At 35.1% G+C, this 26,707-nt stretch overlaps 1 protein-coding gene and 1 long non-coding RNA gene across 2 annotated transcripts in view; both read left to right on the top strand.

Annotated features, from left to right (window-relative positions):
* Positions 1 to 391: 391 nt before the first annotated feature.
* Positions 392 to 26,707, top strand: part of CSTF3 (cleavage stimulation factor subunit 3) — a 73,802-nt gene continuing 47,486 nt past the window's right edge. The window contains exons 1-3 of the mRNA XM_058688582.1: positions 392 to 603; positions 15,241 to 15,342; positions 15,465 to 15,560. Coding sequence (XP_058544565.1) covers positions 577 to 603; positions 15,241 to 15,342; positions 15,465 to 15,560 — 225 coding nt within the window. The 5' untranslated portion in view covers positions 392 to 576. The remainder of the gene's footprint in view (positions 604 to 15,240; positions 15,343 to 15,464; positions 15,561 to 26,707) is intronic.
* On the top strand, positions 20,905 to 24,999 carry LOC131487670 (uncharacterized). The gene is made up of 2 exons (XR_009249876.1): positions 20,905 to 23,221; positions 23,253 to 24,999. It is a non-coding gene; the product is annotated as an uncharacterized LOC131487670 (long non-coding RNA).

Here is a 26,707-nt window from a genome sequence, read left to right as displayed (position 1 = left end):
GGGCATTGAGGAGGGCACATGTTGGGATGAGCACTGGGTGTTGTATGGAAACCAATTTGACAATAAATTTCATATAAAAATAAATAAATAAAATTTACTGTTAACGCCCAAAAATAAAATAAATTTTTCAGAAAAAAAAAGTGAAGAACCAGGTTTTAAAGCTTGACAATTAAATTCTGAAAGGCGCGCAAACCTCCAGACTAACCAGATTCCCGCCTCCCAGCCGGTTGTAGCCAGCTCAACAACAGTTTCCCTAAACCCAGAGTCGTGACGTCAGCGCAGGCTTTGGGCCCACCTCTGGGTTCTCTTTGCTTCTGCGCGGCCAAGTAACTGGGGAGTTGAGCTTTTAACCCCGCCCACTGCCCCGGAAGTTAATGCAGAAGCCACACCTCTCTCCTCGGCCAGCAGGGGCGCAGCCATTTTAATTCATATCTGAGTGGGCGGTGGCGATTCGTGTTGGCGGTCTGGCTCCGCTGGGCTGGGGGTAACTTTACTGGCTTGGGTGGCTTTTAGTTTAATTTTTCTTTTCTAGCTTCGCATCGCGGGCCAGTTCTCACTTTCTAATCAGCTGAGGCCATGTCAGGAGACGGAGCCCCGGAGCAGGTGAGGAAAGAGAGTGGTGGGGCCTCGTGGCGACCTCTTCTCTCCACGTCTCTGTTCGTCCGAGTACTCCAGCCATGTTCGCCTGAGGAAGGAATCGGGGTCTAATGAACCCAGAGGACCGGGTACAGAAGAATGGTGGGAATGAGGAGCAAGAGCTGACTGAGATTTGAAGTTATTTTTTGGCTTCTCTGTCTTAGGCGTTAATGTGAACAAATACTTGATGTAGACAATAGCCAGGAAGCTGCTTCGTCCTGTTTAGGTTCGTGGGACTACTCCTGTGGGATGCCTTCCTTTGATAACATTTTGTTTTGATGTTAGGGTGTTTGGGAATTGATTATTTTAACGTGTACTCGCTGTTCTCGAAAAACTTGTCAACGTTTCCTCCTGCCCCACTCCGATATACGCAGAAATAGGTTACCAGTTTGAAAAATAATTTGAGATGAAACTGATCTGGAGAAATAGTGTCTTGCCAGAGCGAATGAAGAAGGAAGCAGTCTAGGAGTAAGAGCATGGTTATGCAGAGACTTGGGGAATTTTGTGGTTTTCTTTTTTTTTTTCTTTGTCCACATTTCATTTTCGGTTTTCAACCGACACATAATGCAGAATTTGATAAATCGGAAATGAGGAGTCTGTTTTGGCCACTGTGAATAAACGCATCTGCTTTAGTACTGGACATAAGTGACATACAAATATTTTAAAATTCAGACATTTAAATAAATGATTTGTTTCTTTTGCTCTTTATTCAGAATTTTGTAGGGTAGTATTTACCTTTTAGTTTGAAAGAGGAAACTGGCATTTTATGAAAGATGTCATTCAATTTGTTTTTCGACTTAAAGTCATGGTATGTTCAGGTAAATAGTGTTTAAAATGGAGGCTAGCTAGCCTGCAGGGTCTCAATTTCCTGAAATTTCCCGTTGCCATGGTAACGAACTACACTTAGGTTTTTGTTTTTTTAAGTCCCCAGCTTAGAAGGTAGAGGCTGTTCTTGGAGGTTAACAGAGATGAGGCAAAATTGCAGTTCCTCTTGAATAGTCTGTATGATTGTAAATTTCATTAGGTCAGGAAAAGCTTCCTAAATTAAATTTTGTGTTTGCTTGTTGACTGATTTCAGTACTGAAATCTTCTGTGCTTGTATTTTGCATGTTGTCAGAATGCCCAAGAATGAAAACTCTCAAAATTATATCAAATCTGTTTATGTATACCTACCATTTTTCTGGGCTAATAGTTTGTCACCTGAAAGTCAAGGAGTGATCTCCTAAGGTTTCATTTGTTAATTCTTTCGTTTATCTAAAATTGTAAAGACACTGCAATGTCATGACTTCGAATATTTCAGATATGTGGTGTTTTAAATGGCAGAGGTGGTTAAAACTTACAGAAAAAAAATTAACCCTGAAGTTCTAGTGTGAAGTTTAGTACATAGAGAAAAGTTGAAAGAAAAGTGCAATGAATGCCTGCAACATAGTTCTTCACCCACAGTCAACAATTGTTAACCATTTTGCCATACTTGCTGTATCTCTCCATACATATTTATTTAAAAGTAAGCCAACACATATTTCAGCCTCATATATTTCGGCACTCTTTTATATAAGGACATTGATGCAGTTATGTAATGACCATACCATTTTCTCACCTCAGAAAATTAATAGTAATACTATCATTTCTAAAGCCCAGTCCGTGTTCAAATGTCCCCAGTTGTCCTAAGAATATGTTTCGTAGGGTTTCTTTTCCTTTTTTTAAGGCAGAATCTGTCTGGATTTACAGGCATCATTTAGTTAATGTCTCTTGAATAGTCTCCCCCATTTTTCTCCCCAGGGTTATTGTTTGAGGAACCCAGGACAATTTTCTAGTAAAACTTCTAATTTTCTGAGTTGATTTGATTTTTGTGTGTGTTGTTGTTTAACTTTACCCTTCATCTTGTGTTATTTCCTGAAAACTGTGTTTGGTTAGGTCTAAACTGAGAGCTTTGGTAATATTTGGGTTAAATATTTTTGGGTAGAGTAACTTAGAGTGTTATGTTAGAAAGCACTTCATGCTAGGTTGTTCCACTATTAGTGATGGACAGGTTTATTTGGATAGGGTGATGACTGTTGGCTTTCTTCATTGTGAAGGATTATTTTCCCCTTTGCAGTTAGTAATCTGTGGGTTGGTATTGTGTTCCTCAGTAACCTTTTAACTAGTTATTATTTGTCATCGATTGATAATTCTTGAATAAATCAGTTATTATATTGGAGGTGGCAAATGGCGTTTTGAAAATTCTCTTATGTCTTTACTGACTGGCTCATACTTTTCTGTAAAGAAGAAATTTCTTTGTTTTTCTTTATAAAAGAGATCACTATGGATTCATGGGTTTCTCTGTATCTACTGTGTTAAGCAGTGAGGCAGCTGGGTGGCTCATTGGGTTAAGTATCTGGCTCAGGTCATGACCTTGTGGTTCATGAGTTCGAGCCCCACAACAGGCTTGCTGCTGTTAGCGCAGAGCCTGCTTCAGATCCTCAGTCTCCCTCTCTCTGCCTTTCCCTCACATGCACCATTTCTGTCTCTCTCTGTCTCTCTCTCTCTCAAAATAAATATTAAAAGAAAAAAATAAGCAATAGCTATTTTTCTTTTTGATGCTCAACTTGTCCCAACCTTTATGGTGGCTCCTGTATCTTTCTTTCATCAACCTAAAACACATACTATCTTTTCTTTAAGTTTGTAATGATAACATTTCAAACATGCAAACAAGTAGAATGATGTTTCTATCATAGAGCTGTAACTGATGACTTAATCTTTTTTCCCCCATACTTTCACTTACTCTCCCTATCCTCATTGCTTTCAGGCAAATCCCAGATATTGTACTATTCAATTTTAACTGAAGTGGTAATTAAATGATACCTTCAATAGTGACTTGGTTGACAATACAAATCAACTAGTTTGCTTTCGGTAGGGTGATGACTGCTGGGTTTCTTCCTTGTGAAGGATTATTTTCCCCTTTGCAATTAGTAATTTGTGGGTTGATATTGTGTTCTTCAGTAACCTTTTAACTGGTCAGTGAATATTTATAGGAAAAGAGAGTACCTACAATGATAGACAAGAAAAAGAGACCAAACAAAGCTGAAGATTAGTAAGAAAAAAATCAAAGCCACTCTGAATTGTGCATTTGCTTTAGAAAGATGCCAAGAGATGTGATGGACAAAGAATCTGGCAAGATAGGAGGTGTAGATTTCTTTTACCCTTTTAGCATTGAAGCGCAAAAAAAAGTTTTTTTGAATAAACCTGATACCTTAGTTATTCAAAACTATGCATGGTCATTTCTTTCTTGGTACTGAATCTCTAGATTTCCCTTTGATAGAGGAAAATGACTGTAGACAAGCAAAATCGCTGCTAAGGTTTATTGGTTTTTGTTTCTGTTTTTTTTTTTTTTTTAACTCTTGTGAGAAGGTTCCATTTTGCATATAGAGAGCTATTTAAATTACCTTAGCAGTTTTCATGGGTATTCTTGATTACCGTTTTTTGCCAGTTCCGTGGTGACAAAACTTTGTTTGTAAGTCCCCTCCCCCCCTTCCCTAATGAAAACACATCTAGTTCCTGTGTGGAATTATGGCTCTTTTTTTGTCTTGCATATGTTTTTTTTCACTGCTTGGTTCAGTTTTTTATCTCATTCTTTCTTAACTTCATTTTACTTTGTGCACTACCCTTACAGCATTTAGCTATTGTTTAGAGTTCCTCCACTGGGTTTAGGCCTGAGTTGAAGGGGTGGCCTTATTTATTCATCCTTGCATCTAGGAATCTAGGAAATTCTCTTTGATATTTAAAGGTGTTTGATAAATGAATGGATGAATTTTGCAGTTAGGCTCTGTGCAATACAGTACAAATTCTCAAAGAGTTTAATCTTGGGAGGACAGATGGACAAATAATACAGAGTAAAATATTTTGGGTGTAAAAGTGGTGGTTCCTAAAGTTGTGTTAGATAAGAGGATGGAGAGAGATGTTCTCAGCCAGGCCAATTCATATGAACCTTTAAATCCTTAAAATTCTGTTTCTACACTCGTCTTTTAGAAATAAGACACGAGGCACTTGTGTGGCTCAGTGGGTTAAGTGTCTGACTTTGGCTCAGGTCATGATCTCTCACAGTGAGTTTGAGCCCCACGTTGGGGTCTTTGCTGACTGCTCAGAGCCAGGAGCCTGCTTCAGATTCTGTGTCTCCCACTGGCGCTCTGTCTCTCAAAAATAAACGTTAAAAAAAAAAAAAAAATAGAAATAAGACTTCACTTTTAAAACAATCTATAACCTACCTAGAATTAGGAAGGCCTATAATATAAACAAAATGATCCTCACTTTGGAAAAATTGCATGACTTGAAGAAGCATAATTACCGGTAGTAATTAAAAAGATTAATCCTTGTTTTGCTTTATTAATGAAGGAAGAAAGATGAAATATATACAAGTGTTGAAGCCTGAAACCTTGTTTAGGGCTTTGCTGAGTACCATTAATACTTACCAGTGGTTAAAAGGTAATGATAGCACCAGGACAATTTCAAAGCCAAAGTAGATGTGGGCGGCAGTTAGGAATAGGGAGGGGGAAAGGCCAGGTATGTGTATTAGATGATACACATCGTGGCCCAATTGTTCTTGGGCCCAATTATTCTTTTCTGTTTTTAACAATCTTTCTGTAATAGTCTTTCTTACTTTCCTCCCTCGTGTTGTGATACTTAGTATAACAGTTTGGGCAGCTAAAATTGAGTTCATCTTTATTAATATTTCGACTGTGTAGAATACTATAGTTGGCAGTCATTGTTCCTAAGTGAGATTGATCTGTATTTATGGAAGTATTGGTTTTCTTTAGAAGTACAACAGAAAGGTGCTGTGTTAAGAAAGATTGCATTCCTTCAACATTAAGAATATAGGCGTTTCGGGGAGTATAGTTTACATCCCAGATAGACTTCCCAGAGTTGCAAAATCTGTGTTCAGATGTTTGTACCTATTAAGTGGACCATTGCCAAACAAAATTCTTAGTTTTGAGCTTTTCTACCATTGTCTCTAAATCTTTATTTCTCTTTAGCCAAGACCTTGCTGTGAATTTGAGTCTTTTTGTTTTGCTGGACAGTTGGTAATGGTGTGAGAATTGATGTAAAAAGAGATTTGGGGCGCCTGGGTGGCTCAGTCAATTGAGCATCCAACTCTTGATTTCATCTCAGGTCATGATCCCAGGGTCTTTCGAATTGAGCCCTGCATTCATTGGGCTCCATGCTGTGCGTGGTGCCTGCTTGAGATGCTCTCTCTCTCCCTCTGTCAGTCTCCCACACTCTAGCGCATGCACTCTCTCTCTCTCTTTCTCTTTAAAATGTATTTTTAAAAAAAGGAAGGGGAATTTGAGTTAGTAAATTTTTAGATTAGTGGATAGCTTATAATCAGTAAATACTTAAAGCCAGAAGGACAAAACTATTTCTTAATTGATGTTTTTCTAACATTTTACTTAATCTAGAGAATTAATATCTTGGCTACATTTGGTCTAAAGCTACATTTTTTAAATTCTAAAAGACTCAATTTTTTATTTGTAGTTTGCATCTGTTTCCTAGGGAATGAATAAGCAAATTTAATAAGGAAATGTGATATGTGTCATTTGGGCCAATAATCTTTGGCCTACTTTTTCTTAAGTTTTGAATTGTTTACATGTTTCTTAGATTTTTAGTCTTTGGAAGGATTGAAGGGATTATATGCAGGATACCAAAAATCTGGTAGAGTTCCATTGCACTGGTAAAGGCACACAGGACTAAGCTGGCATTCAGTCCTAACATCACCTGTCACATAAACTGCTTCATTGTCTAGGCGTATGAATCTTCTTGGTTACTACTTGCAGATAGTCTTGCAAAGGGTTACTCTAGTCTATTTTTAATTATAAATAAAGGTTAACTACCAAGGGAGAATTAAAACTTCATATAGATAGTATAGTCCATGCAGCTTTATTATGTTTTAGGAAAAAAATGGAATGACTTAGGTCTGATGCCACTTTATTTTTAAGGAAACAACATTTCGAAAAATGTATTACAGGACATGTAGATTAGATAGTATTTCTCCAAACGGAGTTCATGGTCCATTGAATCATAATTACTTAGGTGCTTTATACAAGTATAGGTACCTACACCCCAATTTCAGACTTAGTATAACAGATTCTGTTAGTGAGGCTGAGAATCTTCATTTGAAACAAGTACCACAGGTGATTTTTATGTAAATGAAAGTTTGCAAACCACTTACGGGTTAAAGATACCTGAACCTTAAAAGTTGTGGGTTTTTTGTTTTGTTTTTTAAATTTTTTTTTTTTAACATTTATTTATTTTTGAGACAGCATGAACAGAGAGGGTCAGAGAAAGAGGGAGACACAGAATATGAAACAGGCTCCAGGCTCTGAACTGTCAGCACGGAGCCCAACGTGGGGCTCGAACCCACAGACTGTGAGATCATGACCTGAGCCGAAGTCGGACGCTTAACCGACTGAGCCACCCAGGCGCCCCTTAAAAGTTGTTTTTGAATACACTCTTGATAAAATAAAATTTTTTTTTTAACATTTATTTATTTTTGAGACAGAGAGAGACAGAGCATGAACGGGGGAGGGGCAGAGAAAGAGGGAGACACAGAATCTGAAGCAGGCTCCAGGCTCTGAGCCATCAGCCCAGAGCCTGATGCGGGGCTCGAACTCGCGGACCGCGAGACCGTCACCTGAGCTGAAGTCGGATGCTTAACCGACTGAGCCACCCAGGCGCCCCAATACACTCTTGATAAAATAAGTGGAGAAAAATATTGCAGATTATTTGAGGATGGTTAGACTTTTGATACTATTTTACAAAAATTTTCCTCCCTCTACTGTATTTAGCCATTACCCTTATTAGTGGAAAATACTCATTACAGAACTCTATTTGAGACTCATCCTCTAGTTCTGTTGGTCATGGTCAAGAGATATTTACATACATTTAAATCTTTTTAATTTTACCACCTTCTCCCCATACTTATGATAATTATCAGTTGGATTAAATTTTCATTGGTCTCCATTTTAATTGAATGTTGGTATGACCTCTAGCATAACACCCTTCCCATTTACCATGAAAATAGCTATTTGAATGAGACCTATCCCCCCTTCCCTTTTTTTCCCCTGTGAAAGTTATATTTCTACTTCCCTGGTGGGAATGGAAGGAAGAAATTAGATTACTTTATTCTTTCAGCCGTTAATCGTGTTTGTCATTTCCCCCCCTTCCATCCCCAATTATCCAACCTCCTAAATTAGTTAAGCTGCCATATAGAAACTGGTTTGCAGTTTTAGTAAAGCTTAATTTAGTTTCTCAGAGACTACCAATGATTCAAAAATGGTATTAAAAGTGCTTTTCCCTTTTCCAACTACGTACGTAGTCATGTACTTCATAACTGTAGTTACATAGTCATATTTCATCCAAAACAATATATTGCAATAGACTGAAAGCTGAAGCAGATAATGTCTTCTATGCAGCCGGACATTAAAGAATCACAAAACCATAAAACTGCCATTATTTCCACTAATTATTTTTTTGTTTTGGAAAATATTTTTAAATAAAATTGTTTTATTTTAAAGTGAATTAACAAATTTTTTCCATTTTAATTTTTAATGATATTGATATAACCCACATGTAAAAATTTTTTCTTTGGATCTTCGATTTTTAAGAATGCAAACTAAGGCTTCACAAAAAGTTTGAGGACCATTGAAAGTGCATGGTGTCTTGTCAAGTTCTCTTTCTCTGGGTTAGCTTCACATGACAAACAAAAGGTTAAGCATGGAAAGTGAAAACACTCACCTAACAGGAGAACATTTTTGTAAATCTGGTATCTAATAAGGGATTTGTAGCTATAATATACAAAAGACTCTTGCAATTCAACAATAAAAAGATAGCCCAGTTAAAAATGGGCAAAGAATCTGGGTAGGCCGATAAGGCAAATGGGCAATAAGAACATCAAAAAATGCTGAACTTGGTTCACCATCAGAGAAATATATATCAAAACCACCATGAGTTACCACTTCATACCCAGTAGGATGGTTATAGTCATCAAAAGACAACTGTTGGTGAGGTTGTGGAGAAATTGGAACCCTCATACACTGTTCGTGGGGATGTAAAATGGTTCAGTCACTTTGGAAAACAGTCTTGACAGTTCTTCAAAATGTTAAAAATAGAATTCCCATATAACCTAACAATATTACCTGTAGGAGTGTGTGTGTGTGTGTATACATATATCTCTAAGAATAACAAAACACAAAATGAACTCTACTCAAAAACTGAAAACAATCCGGGGTACATGGGTGGCTCAGTTGGTAAAGTGTCTGACCCTTGGTTTTGGTTCAGGTCATGATCTCATGGTTCATGGGATCGAACCCTGCTGTCAGTGCAGAACCTGCTTGGGATTCTCTCTCCTTCTCTCTGCCCTTCACTCATATGGGCTCTTTCAAAATAAATAAACCTAAAAAAATCCTTCTATATTAATTTTTTTAAATGTTTATTTACTTTTGAGAGAGAAAACGAATGGGGGGAGGGGTAGAGAGAGAGGGAGACAGAATTCAAAGCAGGCTCCAAGCTCTGAGAAGTCAGCACAGAGCCCGAAACAGGGCTCGAACGCACAAACCGCAAGATCATGACCTGAGCTGAATCAGATGCTTAACCGATTGAACCACCCAGGCACCCCCGCAAAATCATTTTTTTTTTAACTGGAAACAATCCAAATGGCCATCACTGATAAACAGAATGTGGGATTATCCATACAATGAAATATTTGGCATTAGAGAGGAAAGTACTGATACGTGATAAAACACGAACTTTGAAAACACTCAAAATGCAAGTCAGAAACACGTTATGTAATCTCATTCACATGAAATACACGCACATTTATGGAGACTGAAAATAGTTTGGTGGTTGCTTAGGACTAGGGGATTGGGAAATTATAATGACTAATGGGTATGGTTCTTGTTGGGTGATAAAATGTTTTAAAAAACTTATTGTGAATTGTATACATTAAATGAGTGAATTATATGATTATGTCTCCAAAAAGCCATTATTAAAGAAAATTTTAAGATTGAACACACAATGGATTTACCCTACCTTCAGACTTTTAGCCAGTTGTAAATTGATTACTGTTGTAACCAAAGAAAATAAGTTGTTAATTTTAGCAGTATGCTACTACTAGAAAAATAGTTCATAGAACAGATGCTAGAGACAGTTCCTGAGTAACATCTTGTCCCTATACAAAAAAATATATCATCTAGTTCATAATTTTTCTGGGTTTTGTACCCATTTGAAATAGTATGTGTTGGTATGTATCTCCGTATACTCCATACAATTGTGTAATTTTTCTGATTTTTAAAATTTTGCAAATCAAAGGAGTTCTCAAAGTTCTGGTATCATTGGTAATGTGCATGCCTTGGGAACTAGTCCATCTTTTGTTCTGCTTATTGGGGTTCCATCCCACTGCCCATTAACATTCTTAAAGAATGGTAATAGGATTGTAGTTTATTCCAAAGGCAAAAGCTGGATTTGTAATAGAGTTTCTTATAGTAATAAATTTTGGGGCCATGTAACTATGGGACAGCTGTTCTTTTGCTACACTAAGCAAGCTGAGTTCTGAACTCATTCCATTACAAGTGAGCACTGGAAACTTGTCCTAAGTTTTCTTAAAGTGACCTATTCCTTTGGGCAAAAGATTTAGGAAATAGTAACACAATTCCATTCCTTGTGGAGGTCCAGTCTCCTTGTGGATAGTAGAAAACTGTTCAATTTTCCTTTGCCATATGGAAATATGCCCAGGCCAGAGAACAAAAATATTGTGCCATTGGCCACCTAACTGGTTCATGATGATGAATGACTTTTTATTGTAGGAATTAAATGTGGCCCAAAGTACTAGAAGTCCAATGTGCTATCCATTGCGCAAAACTACTAGACTATATTCTTGGCTACTTTCGGTAGCTTTCTTGTTAATTAATATAGTTGATTGAGAATTATCTATGTAAATTATTTTATGAACATTTAACTGCATCCTTGGCAAGAGGAAAATATTTAGGGATGTAACAGAGTCTGAAAAGAGCTGAGCTATGGTTCTGTCAGATTCTAACTAGACTTTGGGTAGATTCATGTAGTTTATATTTCTTGTTATGAAATGGGGTTATTACTTAACAAAGAATGATTAATGCTTTACATTGTAGATGCTCAAAAACTTTTTTACATCTGATCTCCAACATCATTTGCATCGGTTCTTAGTCCATTGTAACCCCATCCCCCAGGTGTCTGGATAGAATTGTAGGGATTCTATGAAGTTGTATGGAAAACTCTTTGTTTTTACTAATGTCTAACTGAAATTGATCCTTTCCTTATGAATGTAGGCAAGATACCTTTACATTAGCAGTGTTAGCAACAGCTGTAATTGGACATAAATATTCCAAATATTGTTGCCCTTATCATTAGACTGACTGCTAGATCTTATTTAATGTGTTGTGTCTGTTATTGTGTAAAACTTTGTTTAAAAATATTTCAGTAATTATATTTCAATGTAATTGGTTTCCTTTGAGGTATCTGTTTATTTTGTGTATTTAAGAACATTATTCTTAGAAGGGTGCCTGGCTGGCTCAGTCTGTAGAGGAAACAACTTCTGATGTTGTGCATTCAAGCCCCATGTTGGGTGTAGTACCTACTTTGGGGGGAAAAAAAGAACACTTATGAGAAAGAGCCCACAGGCTTCACTAGACTGTAAGAAAGTTCTGGGGTACTACAAAGGGTTATGAAACCCTCAGAGAGCTGTGGTTTCAACTGAGACTGCACATTAGAACCATCTGGGGAATTTTTTTAAAGTAGTGATTAAAAAAAATTTTTTTAAGTAAAATAAAAGTAGTGATGGTCCAGGCCAGTTCCTAGGGATTCTGATTTAATTGATCTAGATAGTGGGGCTTGAGCATCTTTTTAAAATCCTCTTTCACCCAGGTGGTTCTAATGTGCTGCCAGGCTTGAGAATCACTAAGGGAATGGCTTGTTTCATTTAGCAGGGAGACATTTATGCTTTTTGCTGCAATTTTGGCACTTGAGTATTAGACACTGTTTCCTGAGTTTTCTCTGCTGTTTTACAGATTGTGATATACATTATCTAATTTGGTTGGTTAATTTTCAGATCATGATTTGCCTTCCCATCAGATTGCTTTGAAACCCTAATTGTTAGCGTTGATTTAACTAAAGCTGGTATTGGTTAGTTGTTTTTTACTTGCTGATTTAAAGTACTTGTATCAGGTTTACTTCTTATTTTATCATTAACACTTTATTATAGTTGGTATCTTACAAACTAAGATCCTAGTTTTATTTTATTTTTACGTTTATTTATTTTGAGAGAGAGAGTGAGTCCATGTGAGTGGGGAAGGGGTAGAGAGAGAGAGAATCCCAAGCAGGCTCCCTCTGTCAGCGCATAGCCTGAAGCAAGCTGAAATCAAGAGTTAGGCGCTTAACTGACTGAGTCACCCAGGTGCCCAACTCCTAGTTTTCTTTTAAGATAGTTTTTTAATTTTTTTTTCAAGAAGTAAATAAATCCTTTGAAAGTAAAAGTCTTTATTTGTTGTATCTCACGTGTCCTGTCAACAATGTGTGGCACATATTAAGCACTGAGCAAATACTTTTAAGGTGAATAGTAAAAATTTAAACAGAAGAGTATATACATTGTAAAGTAAGTGTGTGTGTCTGTCTCTCCCCAGCTCACCTCCAATTTTTTTTGACGCAGTGTTATGGTAATAGTTCCATGTTACTATCTATAGACTTGTCTTGCTCTGTTCTTTTTAGTGACTGCAAAGTCCTATATTTAGCCAGTTGTTGTATACATGATTATTTAAATTACTTCTAGTTTTATGTAACAGCAAACAGCCAAGTACTTGACTCTTTATTTAGTACACATCTTTGGGCATGTGTGCAGAAGTTGCCAGGAGTGGAATTCAGGGTCAGACATTCATGTTAAATTTTGATCAGATTACTTGCCCCTGCCAACAATGTGAGAATGTCTTTTTATATACCCTTGCCAGTGCAATGTTGATTGTAAAACACTTTGGTCTCTGTCTTACGGTTTACATTGGTATTTCTTTTGAGTGTTTAAAGGTCATTGTTAACTTCTCTTTCTGGGAACTGTTTCAGTACTTTGCCCATTTTCTTTCTGAGCTGCTGGTCTTTTATTGACTGTACGTTAATAAATTTAGTACTATGCCAAATAAGTTGGGATGTTTTTTAGGTTAGTCTTTTGACTTTGACTGTAATACTTTTTCATGCACAAATTTACACTGAATTAAGTTTACTCTTCAAAGGCTTCTAAAAAGCTTTTTCTTTTTCTTTTTTTTTTTTTGACATTCATTTTTGAGAGAGAGAGAGAGCGCGCGCGAGCAAGCATGAGCAGGGGAGGGGCAGAGGGAGAGGGAGACACAGAATCCGCAGCAGGCTCTAGGCTCTGAGCTGTCAGCACATAGCCCCATGTGGGGCTCAACCTCAAGAGATTCAAGAACCCGAGATCATGATCTGAGCCGAAGTCAGACGCTCGACTGACTGAGCCACCCAGGCACCCCGGAAAAGTTTTTTCTATGCACAGATACATTTCAGTTATTTTTTCCTCTAGTTCTTTTTTTGTTGTGTTTAAATCTTTGATCTATCTGAAATTTACTTTGGTAGAAAGGATAAAATAGTAATTCAGCTTTATTTTGATAAAGTTGACTGCAGTTATTCTAACACTGTACATTAAATAATCTACCATTCTGATTTAAAATATCACCTTTATTTGTTCATTTTCCATATATCATTCTCTTTCTTAATCATCTTGAACCAGTGATTGGTTTGTCACCATTACCAAACTTGCCTTGTCATTTTGTGTTATAACATATGGTTGGAGCCAGTAGTCCTCTTCATTAAATTTTTCCAGTTTTAGCTTCTTAAGCTGGCCTGCTTACGAAGCTCTTGTATATTAGTAAAACATCATAATTTTGATATAAATTTACATTAATCTTTTAAAACATGTTTTTCTTTCTAAATAATTTATTCCAAAGAAGAGAGTATTATTTCTCCTTGGTAATTTTGTTTTCTAAACTCATAATTTAAAGTGTTTTTTCCCAACTGGAGTTTTGACAGTAATTTTCTATGAGATATTAATTGCCACTGAAGAAAGGAAAAAAAGAAAGCTCTTAGCGGCAGTGTTTCCCTGTCTATCTCGAACATTATTGTGTATTGCCATATTACAGATTTCAAGAAGTCCTGCAAAAAGACAAAACTTTTATAGGTTAACATGTATCTGACTTATTTGAATATCAGTTTCTTTTTGTGGTACATAGTAGTATTCTGAACAACAATTTGAGTAGTTGTATTTTTGCCTCAGGTGCTAGCTACTATTTTAGGCATTAATTTTTTAAGATTATATTTCTATAATAAAAATAAAACTACCACCCATCACCCACACATTACCACTAGACATTTTAGTACAGTCTTATAAATCTCTTACTGCAAGTTTCTTTTATAGTTTTAGTGATGCTGTATAAATCATTTGTGAGTCCTGTTTTTAAAATCTTTACATCAAAATAAAATTTCCAGGGGCACCTGGGTGACTCAGTTGGTTGAATGCCTGCTCCTTGATTTTGACTCACATCATGATCCCAGGGGCATGGATTGAGCCTTGTATCAGGCTGCATGCTGAATGTGGAGCCTGCTTAAGATTCTCTTTCTCCCTCTCTCCTTCTCCCTCCTCCCCCGCTCCGCCCTTCCGTCTCTCTGTCTCTGTCTCAAATAAAAAAATAAAATTTCCATGTCATTTCATGCTTTTCCTTTTTGTGGCTCAGGATGAATGCTCTATAGCAGTGTTTCTCAAAGTTGGTCCACAGACCCCAGGGATTCCTAAGACTTTCAGAGGTTCATTCTGTGAGTTTGTACTGTTCCATAATAAATCTAAGACGTTTTTGCCTTATCACTCTTAATCTCTCATGAGAGTACAGTGGAATTTTTACATGTGCTATCACAACAGATAGAATGCAGAAGCAGATATAAAAATCCAGCTACATTTAAAACAATTGGACATTAAGCAGATTTGAAAATACATAATACAAGGGTATTGACTGAATTTTTAAATTTATTTTTCTTAAAAGTATTTGTTAACATGCAAATAATTTTATTATTAGTACGTGAATAAATATTTAACATTTTTCCATTTTAATTTCTAATATAGTAAATATTGAAATAATCACATAAACGAAAAGCTCTTTGTCATACCAAGTAATTTTTAAGGGTATAAAAGGGGTCCGTCTTAAGACCACAGAGTTTGAGAACGGCTGCTGTGTAATATTTGATGTGAAAAATGGGTTTAAATTTTAAAATGTTTTTTAGACCACAGAGTTTGAGAACGGCTGCTCTGTAATATTTAATGTGAAAAATGGGTTTCAATTTTAAAATGTTTTTTAAAAGTATGTGATCATTAGATTTTGTTTTTATGCAGGTGACTTATGATAGCATAATATAGATTATAGAAAATGCAGGCCTCTTTTGTAAGAGGACATTTTTATGCTTTTATATTAGAGACTGATAATCTTGTGCTTGGATTAATTTAGGCATGAAATTTTTAAAACAGTAACATCAGTTTGTTATTTTTCTTTCCCCCAGGCAGCTGAGTATGTCCCAGAGAAGGTGAAGAAAGCTGAAAAGAAATTAGAAGAGAATCCATATGACCTTGACGCTTGGAGCATTCTCATTCGAGAGGCACAGGTTTAGTGATATAGGATTACATTTCCTTCTCTATGGGTCCAATCACACTACTTGGTTCTGCAGTAAATAATATTTTCATAATCCTAACATTGTAAATGCTGTTTATTGGTTTTCAATTTTAGAATCAACCTATAGACAAAGCACGGAAGACTTATGAACGCCTTGTTGCCCAGTTCCCCAGTTCTGGCAGATTCTGGAAACTATACATTGAAGCAGAGGTTAATATTTTATTTTATTTTTTCTTATATAGCATCTGATGGGAATTGCAGCATACACTAGTGTGATAGAAAACAAGTTAGGAACATAGATAGCACAACTAGGACAAGGAGGATTTAAATGTCTCTTGCCTTTATTTTGTAAAATAGGTATGAAGGAGTAATTAAAGTGAATTTTTGAAATTTGGGTCTTTACAAGCTGATGATTGTTGCATTTTGGAGTTGCAACAACATTAAAACAGTTTCAATGGTATTGGAGTGCTTTAGCCTTTTATTTACTTGTCATGTGTCAATTTATTGCCTCCTGTGTCATTTATTTAGAACTCATTTTTCTTTTTATTCCTACTTACAAACTAATATGAATGGTACTATGAGAAAATATGGAAATGTTAACTTAGTTTTATAGGGTATATTGAGTGGTGAAACATGTAGGTGAAAAATTGTTTCAGGTTTTAATTTTGTGAAAATGCATGGTTTGTCAATAAATGTAAGCACTTCAGTAATTTAAAGTTTTTTTAAGGGGATAAAGTTTCCATTATTTGGGAATAAGCTAATGTGATTCAAATTTGTGTAATCATAATTCACCCAGTGATACTTTGATTTTTTTTTTTCCTTGCTTTCTAACTGTCTTGAAATTTTAAGTCAGGCATGTTTATTTTAAAGAGTAAGGGCCTCATTCTTGATTATGATTAGAAGGGAAATGTTCATTTTTGACAACTGAGGTTAGCAGTCAAGATGATAATAAAGCATTAATGTATCGATAACAATAGCACCAAGTAATCATCTTTCAGATTATAAATTAATGGGATGGAAGGGGTGAGATGGGAATAATTGATATCCACATTATGCTGAAAATTCTATCCATTTCTTTTTATAATTTATAATACTAAGAAATATTCTTATTTTGAATGTTATAAATTCTCAACATAATCAAATACACTGCAGCCTCATCTTAACGTTCTCCATGATAACTGAAATTTGATAATCTATGGGTCTGTTTTGGACCTGTTTAAAGGGCTTTAGTCATCAGCAGTACTAAACAGAGTTTAACACGACACAGTGTCACCTGTGATGTGTTCCTCATAATGGACCCAACCAACAGCCAGTTTAAATTGAGGCTACAGTGTACTTACTGTATTTGTGCTATGGTTTATAGTATATTACTTTGGGGTGAGGGGAGATTACTGGACAATAACAGGAACATTGTGTGTGTGTATTAAATTTTTTGTGTGTGGTTGTGTATGTGGTATGTGTGTTTGTATGTGTGGGAGAGATTGTACCTTACATGGAGTTTGGTTGTGGATTTGGCCCAAGACTTTAAGGTTTCATCAGTTACCCTTTGGGACCATTTCTTTCCTTAATATATTTAAACATCAGAGTAGACTGACATGGAATTCACCAGGTGAGTGAATAGGCCTGTCTGAAGTGTGCTGAACCCAGTGCTGCTTTGTAATACTCATTAAATCAAGGAACCGTGGATCATCTGTACTTGGTCTACATTTCGGTTTGATTTTACAAACACATTAACTTATATGCAAACTCATCAGACATGAACATAATTGATGCATAGTAGTTTTTATATAATGAAGTAGTACTTTAGTTTTAGAAAGTTCTCAAATATTCAGGTATTTGTGCATTTTATTATAAGTTAAACTGAAACTGGCAGATACTCCATTCTGTAGGAACTGAATGAGTCTGTTTCTCCCATTTCCTAACTAAAGATATGAAATGCATTATAAAAAAGAATTCTAAGACGGACCACATGTTCTTTCAAGGCTGAAATTGTCTAAATAATAGGCTCATTTCATTTAATATTTCAGAGCTGCTAGCAGTTGCCCGATTTATTTAATTGGTAAGATTTGCAGTTATTTCACACACACACATACACACACACACATAAATATGAATGTATGTATAAAACATCTTTTGAGAAAAAATGGTAAAGAATATATATATATTTATATGTGTGTTTTGTAAAATTTACATTTTTGGTTTAGGAATTAAAATGTTAAAATTGCTGATTTAGAAATGCATACCCGGAGCTGTGTTTTTCTCTTTTCCTGATTTGCTCTTTATTTTTTTATTTTCACATTTTGTACTTTGTTTAGCCTGTAAGAGGCTAAAGTTTTCTTTAGTCATTTCACCCAGTGTGGCCTTTAATATTTCTGGAGGAGACACATAACCTCTTTATAATACATTAAAATCTGAAGTAATAATTAGAATGTCTTTAAAGGTAATACTAACAGTGTTTACATAACATTTTGTATGCACTCTCAAGAAAATAAAGTTTTTTTAATACATTTGTTGTAACTCAGTACTTCATGGCGGGAAAATTATGTTTTGTTTATTTATGGTCAGTTAAACCAATGTGTGTGAGTCCAAATACATTTAGTACTTTTCTAATGAAAATACATACATCATTAATAACAACAGATAATTTGCTTCCCCAGAGAAAGTTGTAAGTCCTACTAAGAACAAGTAGCAAAAATGAGTTTTTCGGTTTTGGGGTTTTTTGTTTTTTGTTTTTGTTTTTTTGCTTTTAAATTTGAAACATAAGTTGCAAATGAGAGCATAATATAAATAATTTTTAGGAAAGGAGTTAGTGACACTAATCTGATATTTTCAGTATTTGCAAGTATATCAGCTTTTCTCATATCAGTGGCATTTATAATACCTAGCTACTTGTGTAAAATTTGAGCTTTATTGAACTATCATCCTTAATTCATTACCCACTTTTAATTTTTTGCTAAAGCATAGAAATTGTTGGATATAAAATTCTCTTGTTCTAATGAAAGGGCACTTAGAACCAATATCTGTGTATTTGTTATAATTATATAATTTCAAAATTAAGCCAGATTACTTTAGTGTTGTACATATTAATTCTATAGAAACACCAGAGTTAAGTGGGATACCCAGTCAAAGCCTCAGTGCTCTGTAAATACCCACTTTTTAGGGTGGTTAAAAGGGTTACTAAGTATCACAAAACTGCGAAAATTTATAGTTTTGCCATATTCTTTAAGTTGTTTTTCCCTTTGTGGCTTCTGTAGCTATTCATATAGCTAGGTAATCAATGTGACAGCACATAAGCTACAATATTTTACTGTTAGGAGTAATTTGTTTTGAATTAGGCCACATTCATAAGAAATTTTTCTACAAAAGGATGATGGTTTTTATTGGTAGCTGAAGGAGAAATGAAGAAGGTAATGCTGCTGGTAATAGCAACAATGTATCTTGCTATCTGTGAAAGCTGTAATTCTTTAATAAAAGTATATAGAGAATTGATGGCTTTTTATTTTAAAAGATTTTAAAAACATGAATCCTTATTAAAATGGGTTGTAAAGTATACATTTCAGTTTTTCAAAATAACCTTTCTACTTGGGAAAAATGACTCTTAAAAAATACCTTTCTTCTTGGAAAATGGAAGTGAACTCAGGATGGAACATGAATGACCTAAATTGAAATAAACTTCTCCACTGTCGATACTGTTTTAATATCTCTAAGTAGCAGTTCAAACTACTGTTGTTATAATGTTTTGTATATTTTGAGCAATGTGATTTTTTAAATGCAGATAAAATTATTGCATTATCATATAAATTATTTCTTTTCTATACTTCAACTTGCAGTCTCTTTTTAAAAACATCTGTACTCTTTTCTTATAGATCTGCTCTTTTCCTGTTTGTAATAAATGTTGGTCCATGTCTGTGTGATTATTCAGATTGTACTCTAAAATGCAACATGCTCTTTAATCTATAGTTTCTTAAATGCATGTATAAATGTAGTGTAGGGGTATAAAAGAAAACAGGACTGATTTGCAAACACAGAACTGAGTAATCAGATATCTGAAAGTGCTTTGAATAATTACATACTATTTTTTAAACCAAATGAAATATTTGTGTGTTTGTTATTATAAGTAGTAAACTTCTATTTCAGGTTTTACTGAAATACCGTATTCTGTCCATATTCCCTTCCATTATTGTAGCATAGATGTTTAGGTTTTGTCAGTGATACTAACTTGATCTATACATTTTTTTTCCTTGAGGCCTTTTCTCTTCACCCAGGCATTGTATAATAAAACTATTTTGCAAAAGGACATAGCTAATTTAGATAAAATTTCTTTTTAAAAAAATCTTATTTTCTATTCTTTGTCTTTAGATAATTTAGTATTTTATGTGAAATGTAGTGATTTATTTTCAAGCAAAACCTTGTACTAATCAGCCTAATTGCCTGTATATTTATATTTCTCCACTTTATAAAAGAAAATTATAATCTTTGCAGTCACTGATACACAAATTAAAAAAATAATGGTCCTCATTTTTCCTTTGCGAAGACTCAGATTTTTAAGATAGCTTCTTCATATTCTACTTCATTGCGTGTAATAAGATTTATGGTATATTCTGAAAATGTGGAAAAGGCATCTCTGACCAGATTTTAATAAAAAAGTACACATGTTCTCAAATTTATTATGGAACAAAAAGGGCTATTTGATCATGTAGTTTTAAGTTTTCCCTGTGGGTAATGCTCTAGCCTAAGTTTCTTGGGCATTTATGGAATAACAATACTTAATATATAATACCTAATATTTAGTTTTTTTTTTTTTTTTTTAATCATGGGGCATTGTAATCAGTAAGGTCTTAGGGGATTATTTTGGTATATGACCCACTTCCCCTATTCTGGGAGGTATTAGTTATGCTCCAATATGGCATCCATGAATAAACACAAACACATAAGCCCTTCATAACATTATGAAGTGAAACCTCCATACTGGAAATAATCTTAACAGAAAAGCCTTTTGAGGGTGCTCTGCATTTTTGGTTCTAACTTGAGCATAAAGGAACCAGGTGGCAATTAATTGACTTTCTCTTTAAAAAACAAAGAAATCTTAAAGTCTAAGGCTCAGTTTTTTTCTAATGGGTTTATTGTTTTTTATTTTGTTTAGTGTGTTCTTTCTACTTGCAAACAGCTGTTCCTTTTTGAATGAGTCTGATTCAAGGCACTTCCAAGAAATGAAGATGTCTAAAATATACTGATGATGTCTATTAAAAGCTGTATTTCGAGATGTGGACAAGAATGCATTTTTCTTCCTGTAAATAATTTTCTTTTGAACTAATTTTTATTACTAAACAGTTTTGCTCTCAGCAACTTTGGAGTGGAAAACAGTTGGTTAATATGGTGGTGTAGTGGTTAATATGATGGTGTGGTACATTGAAGTCTATAAATTTTTTCCCCCACATATTCAGAATCCACAGCAGTTCCAACAAAATTGTGAATATTTGCTTTGAATACAACTTGTTGAGAAACTAAACGGCTTTTCTAAGGCTCAGGGAAGCATAACATGGGGTAAGTTTTACCATTTTGTATGCTAGGAGACCCCTCCCCACCAAAGAAAAATTTTCCATTTGGTAATGTTAAGTGATAGTTCTAAAAACAAAAATCTAATGTCAAAGACAGGATTGACATGTGGTTTTGGAATAATACTTCAAAATGTAATAAGGCCAGTATAACTGTCCCAAAAGCTATTTTTAAGCTTTCTAGTACATTTATTTATGTGATACTGCATTATGACATTTTTTTAAATACAAAATTTTAGCTCTAGCATATACAGATAACATTATTGTAAGTCTTTGTCTACATATTTCTATATGGGAAAGTCTTTTTTCTCTTCTGGTTGTGTGGAGATATAAATGACCTATAACTGCATAAGTTTAAGGTGTGCAATATATCAATTTGATAAATGTATATAGTGTGAAATGATACCCACAATGTTTAGTTAACATCCATCACCTCACACAGTGATAAGGAAAAAGGTCTTTTATGGTGACATTTTCTTTTAACTTTTTCATGTTGAATTTTAATGTTTATTTATTTTTGAGAGAGAGAGACAGAGCATGAGTGGAGGAGGGCCAGAGAGAGAGGGAGACACAGAATCTGAAGCAGGCTCCAGGCTCTGAGCTATCAGCACAGAGCCCGATGTGGGGCTGGAACTTACAAACCATGAGATCATGACCTGAGTCAAAGTCGGATGCTCAACCGACTGAGCCACCCAGGTGCCCCTTTCATGTTGAATTTTAAGAAAAAAGGAGTGTTGAGCATTTTGCCATGATGGTTTCCTTGAAATTCAACAACTGAATATACAAGTATTGTATATTTATGTTTTTAAGTATTATTTTGAGAGTATGAGTAGGGGAGGAGTCGAGACAGGGAAAGAGAATCCCAAGCAGGCCCTACACTGTCAACGCAGAGCCCAACATAGGGCTTGAACTCAATGAACCATGAGATCATGACCTGAGCTAAAATCAAGAGTCAGATGCTTAAATGACTGAGCCACCCAGGCACCCCTCCTAGTGCTGTATATTTAAACCCAAAGAGGACCTGAAGTTTAATTTTTTTTTTTTTTTTTGGTTTAGTTTGAGAGAGAGCACAAGTGGGTTGGGGGCAGAGAGAGAGGGAGACAGAGAATCCTAAGCAGGCTCTGCACTGTAAGTGCAGAGTCCAGAGTGGGGCTCAAACTCACAACCATGAGATCATGGCCTGAGCTGACACCAAGAGTTGGACACTTAACTGACTGAGCCACCTAGGCGCCCCAAGGATATTAAGTTTGAATCTGAAATTCAGAGTGGGAAGGTGAATTAATTTAGCCACTAAATATGTGAGTGACATAAAGCAAGATATTATCCCTTAGAATCAAAGTTTAAATTTTTCTTTAATGTTTAGTTTTGAGAGAGAGGAAGACACAGAATCCGAAGCAGCCTCCAGGCTCTGAGCTGTCAGCACAGAGCCCAACGCGGGGCTCAAAACCACACAGACCGCAAGATGACCTGAGGTGAAGTCAGGCCCGCCCCCCCACCTTTTTTTAATTTTTTAATTTATTTTTTTAATTTTTATTTTTTTTTTTTACCTTAGAATCAAAGTTTAGAAATTATAGTGCTATGGGATCACCTGGGAAGCTTTTAAAACCTGCAAGCTTGGCAATTAGCATACCATTATTGCTGACTCCATCTCTGCAGAATGGGCACATGGAAACTTACTGTTCGGTGTTTCTGGCAACTAGTTTTGGAGTTGAGGCTTTAAAAGACAATAAAGGAGTCTTGTTGCTGTGAGTATATTTCATATCTCACAGAATACTACCTTTATTTGCCTGGATTATGAAGTTATTAGTCTCCTGGCTTTTTTGACTACACTGTGATAGATCGCTCAATATATAATCAATCTAGAAGTAATCTTAGAAGCATGCATTGTGTGCTTAGTAGTATTCCTAACAGTGTGGTGACTGTTTATTAGATCTGCAATCAGGATAATGGTAGTGTTATTGAACATTGACAGTTTTTTAGTTGCTGACTTAATTCCTGGGTTTGAAACCCAATTTTCTAGCCCTGAAAACTTAAAAAAACCAATGTAATTACTTAAGTAGCAGCAAATAAGAGCGTCATGTATTCAGGAAGGACCACTTAAACTGGAAAATATGGCTTAAAATTACTGCAGCTTTTTTTGATAACTAACCCTTAACTCCTTTAATTTTAAATGTTTATTTTTGAGATGGAGAGAAGAGTGTGAGCTGGGGAGGGGCAGAGAGAGAGAGAGACCGAGGACCCCAAATGGGCTCTGCGCTGACAGCAGAGAGCCCAGTGCAGGGCTTCAGCTCAAGATCTGTGAGCTTGTGACAGATTGTGATCACAATCTGTGAGATTGTGACCTGAGTCAAACTCATGCTTGCCTAACTGAGCCACCCAGGTGCCCCACCCTTAACTTTTGAGAGAGTCTTTAAACATGAATACCACATTTCTTTTCAGATTATTAGCTAACCATCCATTCATTTAGTTAGTGCCTGAATATATGTAAGTACTACTCATTCTTTTGGGAGATGGAAGATGGTGGAGTGTTTTAACAAAGAACCAGTCATTATTCCTAGCTATTTCTGTAGTCAGGTTTCTCAATTTTTCACCCCACAGAGGAGTGCAGTGTTTCTCAACCATTTTTAACTCTTGTTTCCTTATTTAAAAAAAAATTTCTCCCTTAGTGTGTTTTGATAGCTTTTAAATCAAATACAGCTTTTAACAAATGGTGATTTTAGTATTTCTGGTTGATAGCTGTCCTTAGGAGAGTTGACTTATTTCCATCTGATAGTTGAGAATTTTGGCAGCAGTGATATTCGTAGAAGAACTGCAGTAGTATATCTAAATTTCATAAAACTTAAATGTCAAAAATAACATTACCTTAACGAAATCCCTTGTGAAAATGTACACTGTCATAGGAGGGAGCTTACAAGTATTTGGGGAGATTGTCAACAAAAAACTTTGTTTCCTGCACTGTACATTTATGGCAGCGGGGGGGGGGGGGGGGGCGGGAATTGTAGAGGAAGAGAATCCTAAACAGGTTCCATACTTACAGGACAAAGCCTGATGCAGGGCTTGAACCCACGAACCATGAGATAATGGGGTCCAGATGCTTAACTAACTGAGCCACCTAAGCACCCCAATTTTATCTTTTAAAGCTTTGTTTATTTAATTTCTGTACCCAGCGTGGGGCTTGAACTAATGACTCCAAGATCAAGAGTCGTATGCTCTCTTGACTGAGCCAGCCATCTGCCCCTGTACATTTAATCCCCTCATCTACCATTATTATTACTATTATTAATCCTTTAACTTGTTTAATAAGTGAATTTTTGAGGTTTTGTGGTTCTCTTAATTAGGATGTGTTAGTAGGTGAGAAATGCTTAAAACATCACTATTTAGATTATTTAGAGTTGAAGATTCAGATTGTATGCCAACCACTGGGGACCACATGGTTTATAATCTGCTTTGTTATGGGTTGAATAGCAAGTTAGAGCTTTTATGGGTAATAAACTGACATTTTTGCATTTTTAAAAAATGTTTTAAACTTAGAGTTGCAAGAACAATGCAAAGAATTTATATATGCTTTACCCTGATTGGCCAGCTTTTAAGATTTCACATACTCTTTATCAATTCTATATTTTCCTGAACCATAGGAGATTGGATTGCATACATCACAACCTTTATACTTTGGTGTATTTTTTTTTCCATTTAATTTTTTTATTATTTTAATTTAAATTTTAGTTTAACATACGTTTCAGTGTATTTTCAGTGTATTATAGCAGTTTTCTTCTAAATTAGTAGTATCTAATCCAAAGTTGTACATAGTTGCCATTCCTCTTTAGCCTCCTTTGATGTTGAACAGTTCCTCAGCTTTAAGTTTGATATTTCCTCATTCAGGAAATATACATATTAGCTGAAAAGCTGCAAATGATGTGTGTGTTCTCACTCTCTCATCCAGAGGCACATGATGTTTATTTACCCCTTATTGGTGATGTCATTGGTGCCCATTTTCTCCACTGTGTAGTCACTATTACTGCTTTCATAATTAATAAAATATGAGATACTTTGCAACTGTAAAAATCCTATTTCTCATTAAACAGTTACCCACTTCATTTTGAAATTGTTAACAATTCTTGCAGGAATCATTGATTTTTTTTGACATTACCTAGTTTTTTTGGTATGTTTATCGTTGAGTGTTGTAAATATGTACTCTATATTGATGACTCAAACTTAAAGCCTTTTTGTATTTGAAAACTACTGGAAAGTAGTAGCTTTTCTTTTCTTCCACATTTTAAACAGGTTTGTAGTAAGGGTTGTTAGAAAGGTGATGATTTCTACGATTTCAGTGGTTTATGATAGCAAGTTTTCCAGATCGTATACTCTATTAGTAATGCCTTTAAATTCTATCATAAATCACATAGGGGAAAGATAACATTTCCTTGACTCATTAGGTTTATAGAAACTTAACTAGTTTTATATTTTTATAAGAACTGCTGGAGGCCATAGGAAATGAGTATCTTTTATTGATTTATTAGCTGGCCAAATCGCAAATTATTTCAAATAATTTTATATTTAAAAAAAATCATTAGGTCTTTGGCTTTAAAACAGGTTGGAAAGTAAGGGGGAAAATAAATAAATAAAAATAAATAAATAGAAAGTTACCACTTTAAAGGAAATAATTTCTCTACTAGCAATTAAAGATTGCTTACATCATGGTAGTGGTATTTTCCTAAAAGCAGGCTGTTTGATTAAATTTGAATTTCCTGAGTTAACAGAAAGTGAGATTTATAATTAAAGAACAGACATTCCAAGTCCAAAGAATTTATTTATATAAGTGTCTGTGATATCCTTTTAATAGCGGAAAGGGGGTTATTTGCCATGTGTCTCAACAGCAGAATTCTTTTACTGCAGCAGTAGCATCAGTTTTTGATTAGTGCAGAAAAGATACATTTGAAGAATTGGTAGTTTCTTGAAAGATGCAGGAAATCTGCAGATTATAAAGGGTAGTATGGAGGAATAGGAATGGCCCAGAATTTGAAATCTGGTGACCTAGGATTTTATACTTTAAGCTCTTCTATTGAATTCCTGTCATCTTAGGCAAGCCATTTTTGTTTTTTAGTTTCTTTAAGTAGATTCCATTCCCAAGGTGGGGGGGGGGGGGCTTGAACTCATACCCTGACATCAAGAGTCAACTGACCCAGCCAGGCACCTCCCTGCTTTTCAAATGTTTATTATGAAAATTCTGAAACTGAAAAGTTGAAAGAATAGCATGAATATTATAGTAAATACCTATATACCTTCTTCCTTGACTGAATGTTATGTTTTGCCATACATGCTTTATCTTTCTCTTGTTTATATATTGTCCTACATAACCACAATAACCATTATACTGAAAAGGAACCTTGGTGTTCTAATATAATTTAATATGCAGTTCATGTTTACATTTTTCAACTGTCCCAGATTCATTGTTACTAAAATTCTCCATTTCTATGATGGATGAGATCATTTGAATTTTATGCCCTTATGGTCCTTTTTCTGCTGTGCTTTGTGTTTTAAGTAAAATTTTAGATTTTATATTATTTCTCACTCTTATCCCTTCCTCACGTGAATAGGAAAAACTAATGTGAATCAAAGTGTTGTTTCCAGTAACCTGTATATAAATGGAAAAGTCCCATTAACCATTCTGGACAAGAATTGTCTTTAGAACTGTTGTAATTTTTTAAAAAATGTTTTTATGTTTATTATGTTTTATGTTTATTACTATGTTTATTATTATTTTATTTATGTTTATTTTATGTTTTTATATTATTTATGTTTGTT

This window comes from Neofelis nebulosa, chromosome 10, assembly GCF_028018385.1.
Source record: "Neofelis nebulosa isolate mNeoNeb1 chromosome 10, mNeoNeb1.pri, whole genome shotgun sequence".
Lineage (NCBI taxonomy): Eukaryota > Metazoa > Chordata > Mammalia > Carnivora > Felidae > Neofelis > Neofelis nebulosa.
The sequence above is the reverse complement of the archived record's forward strand: the minus strand, read 5'-3'. Positions and strand labels throughout refer to the sequence as shown.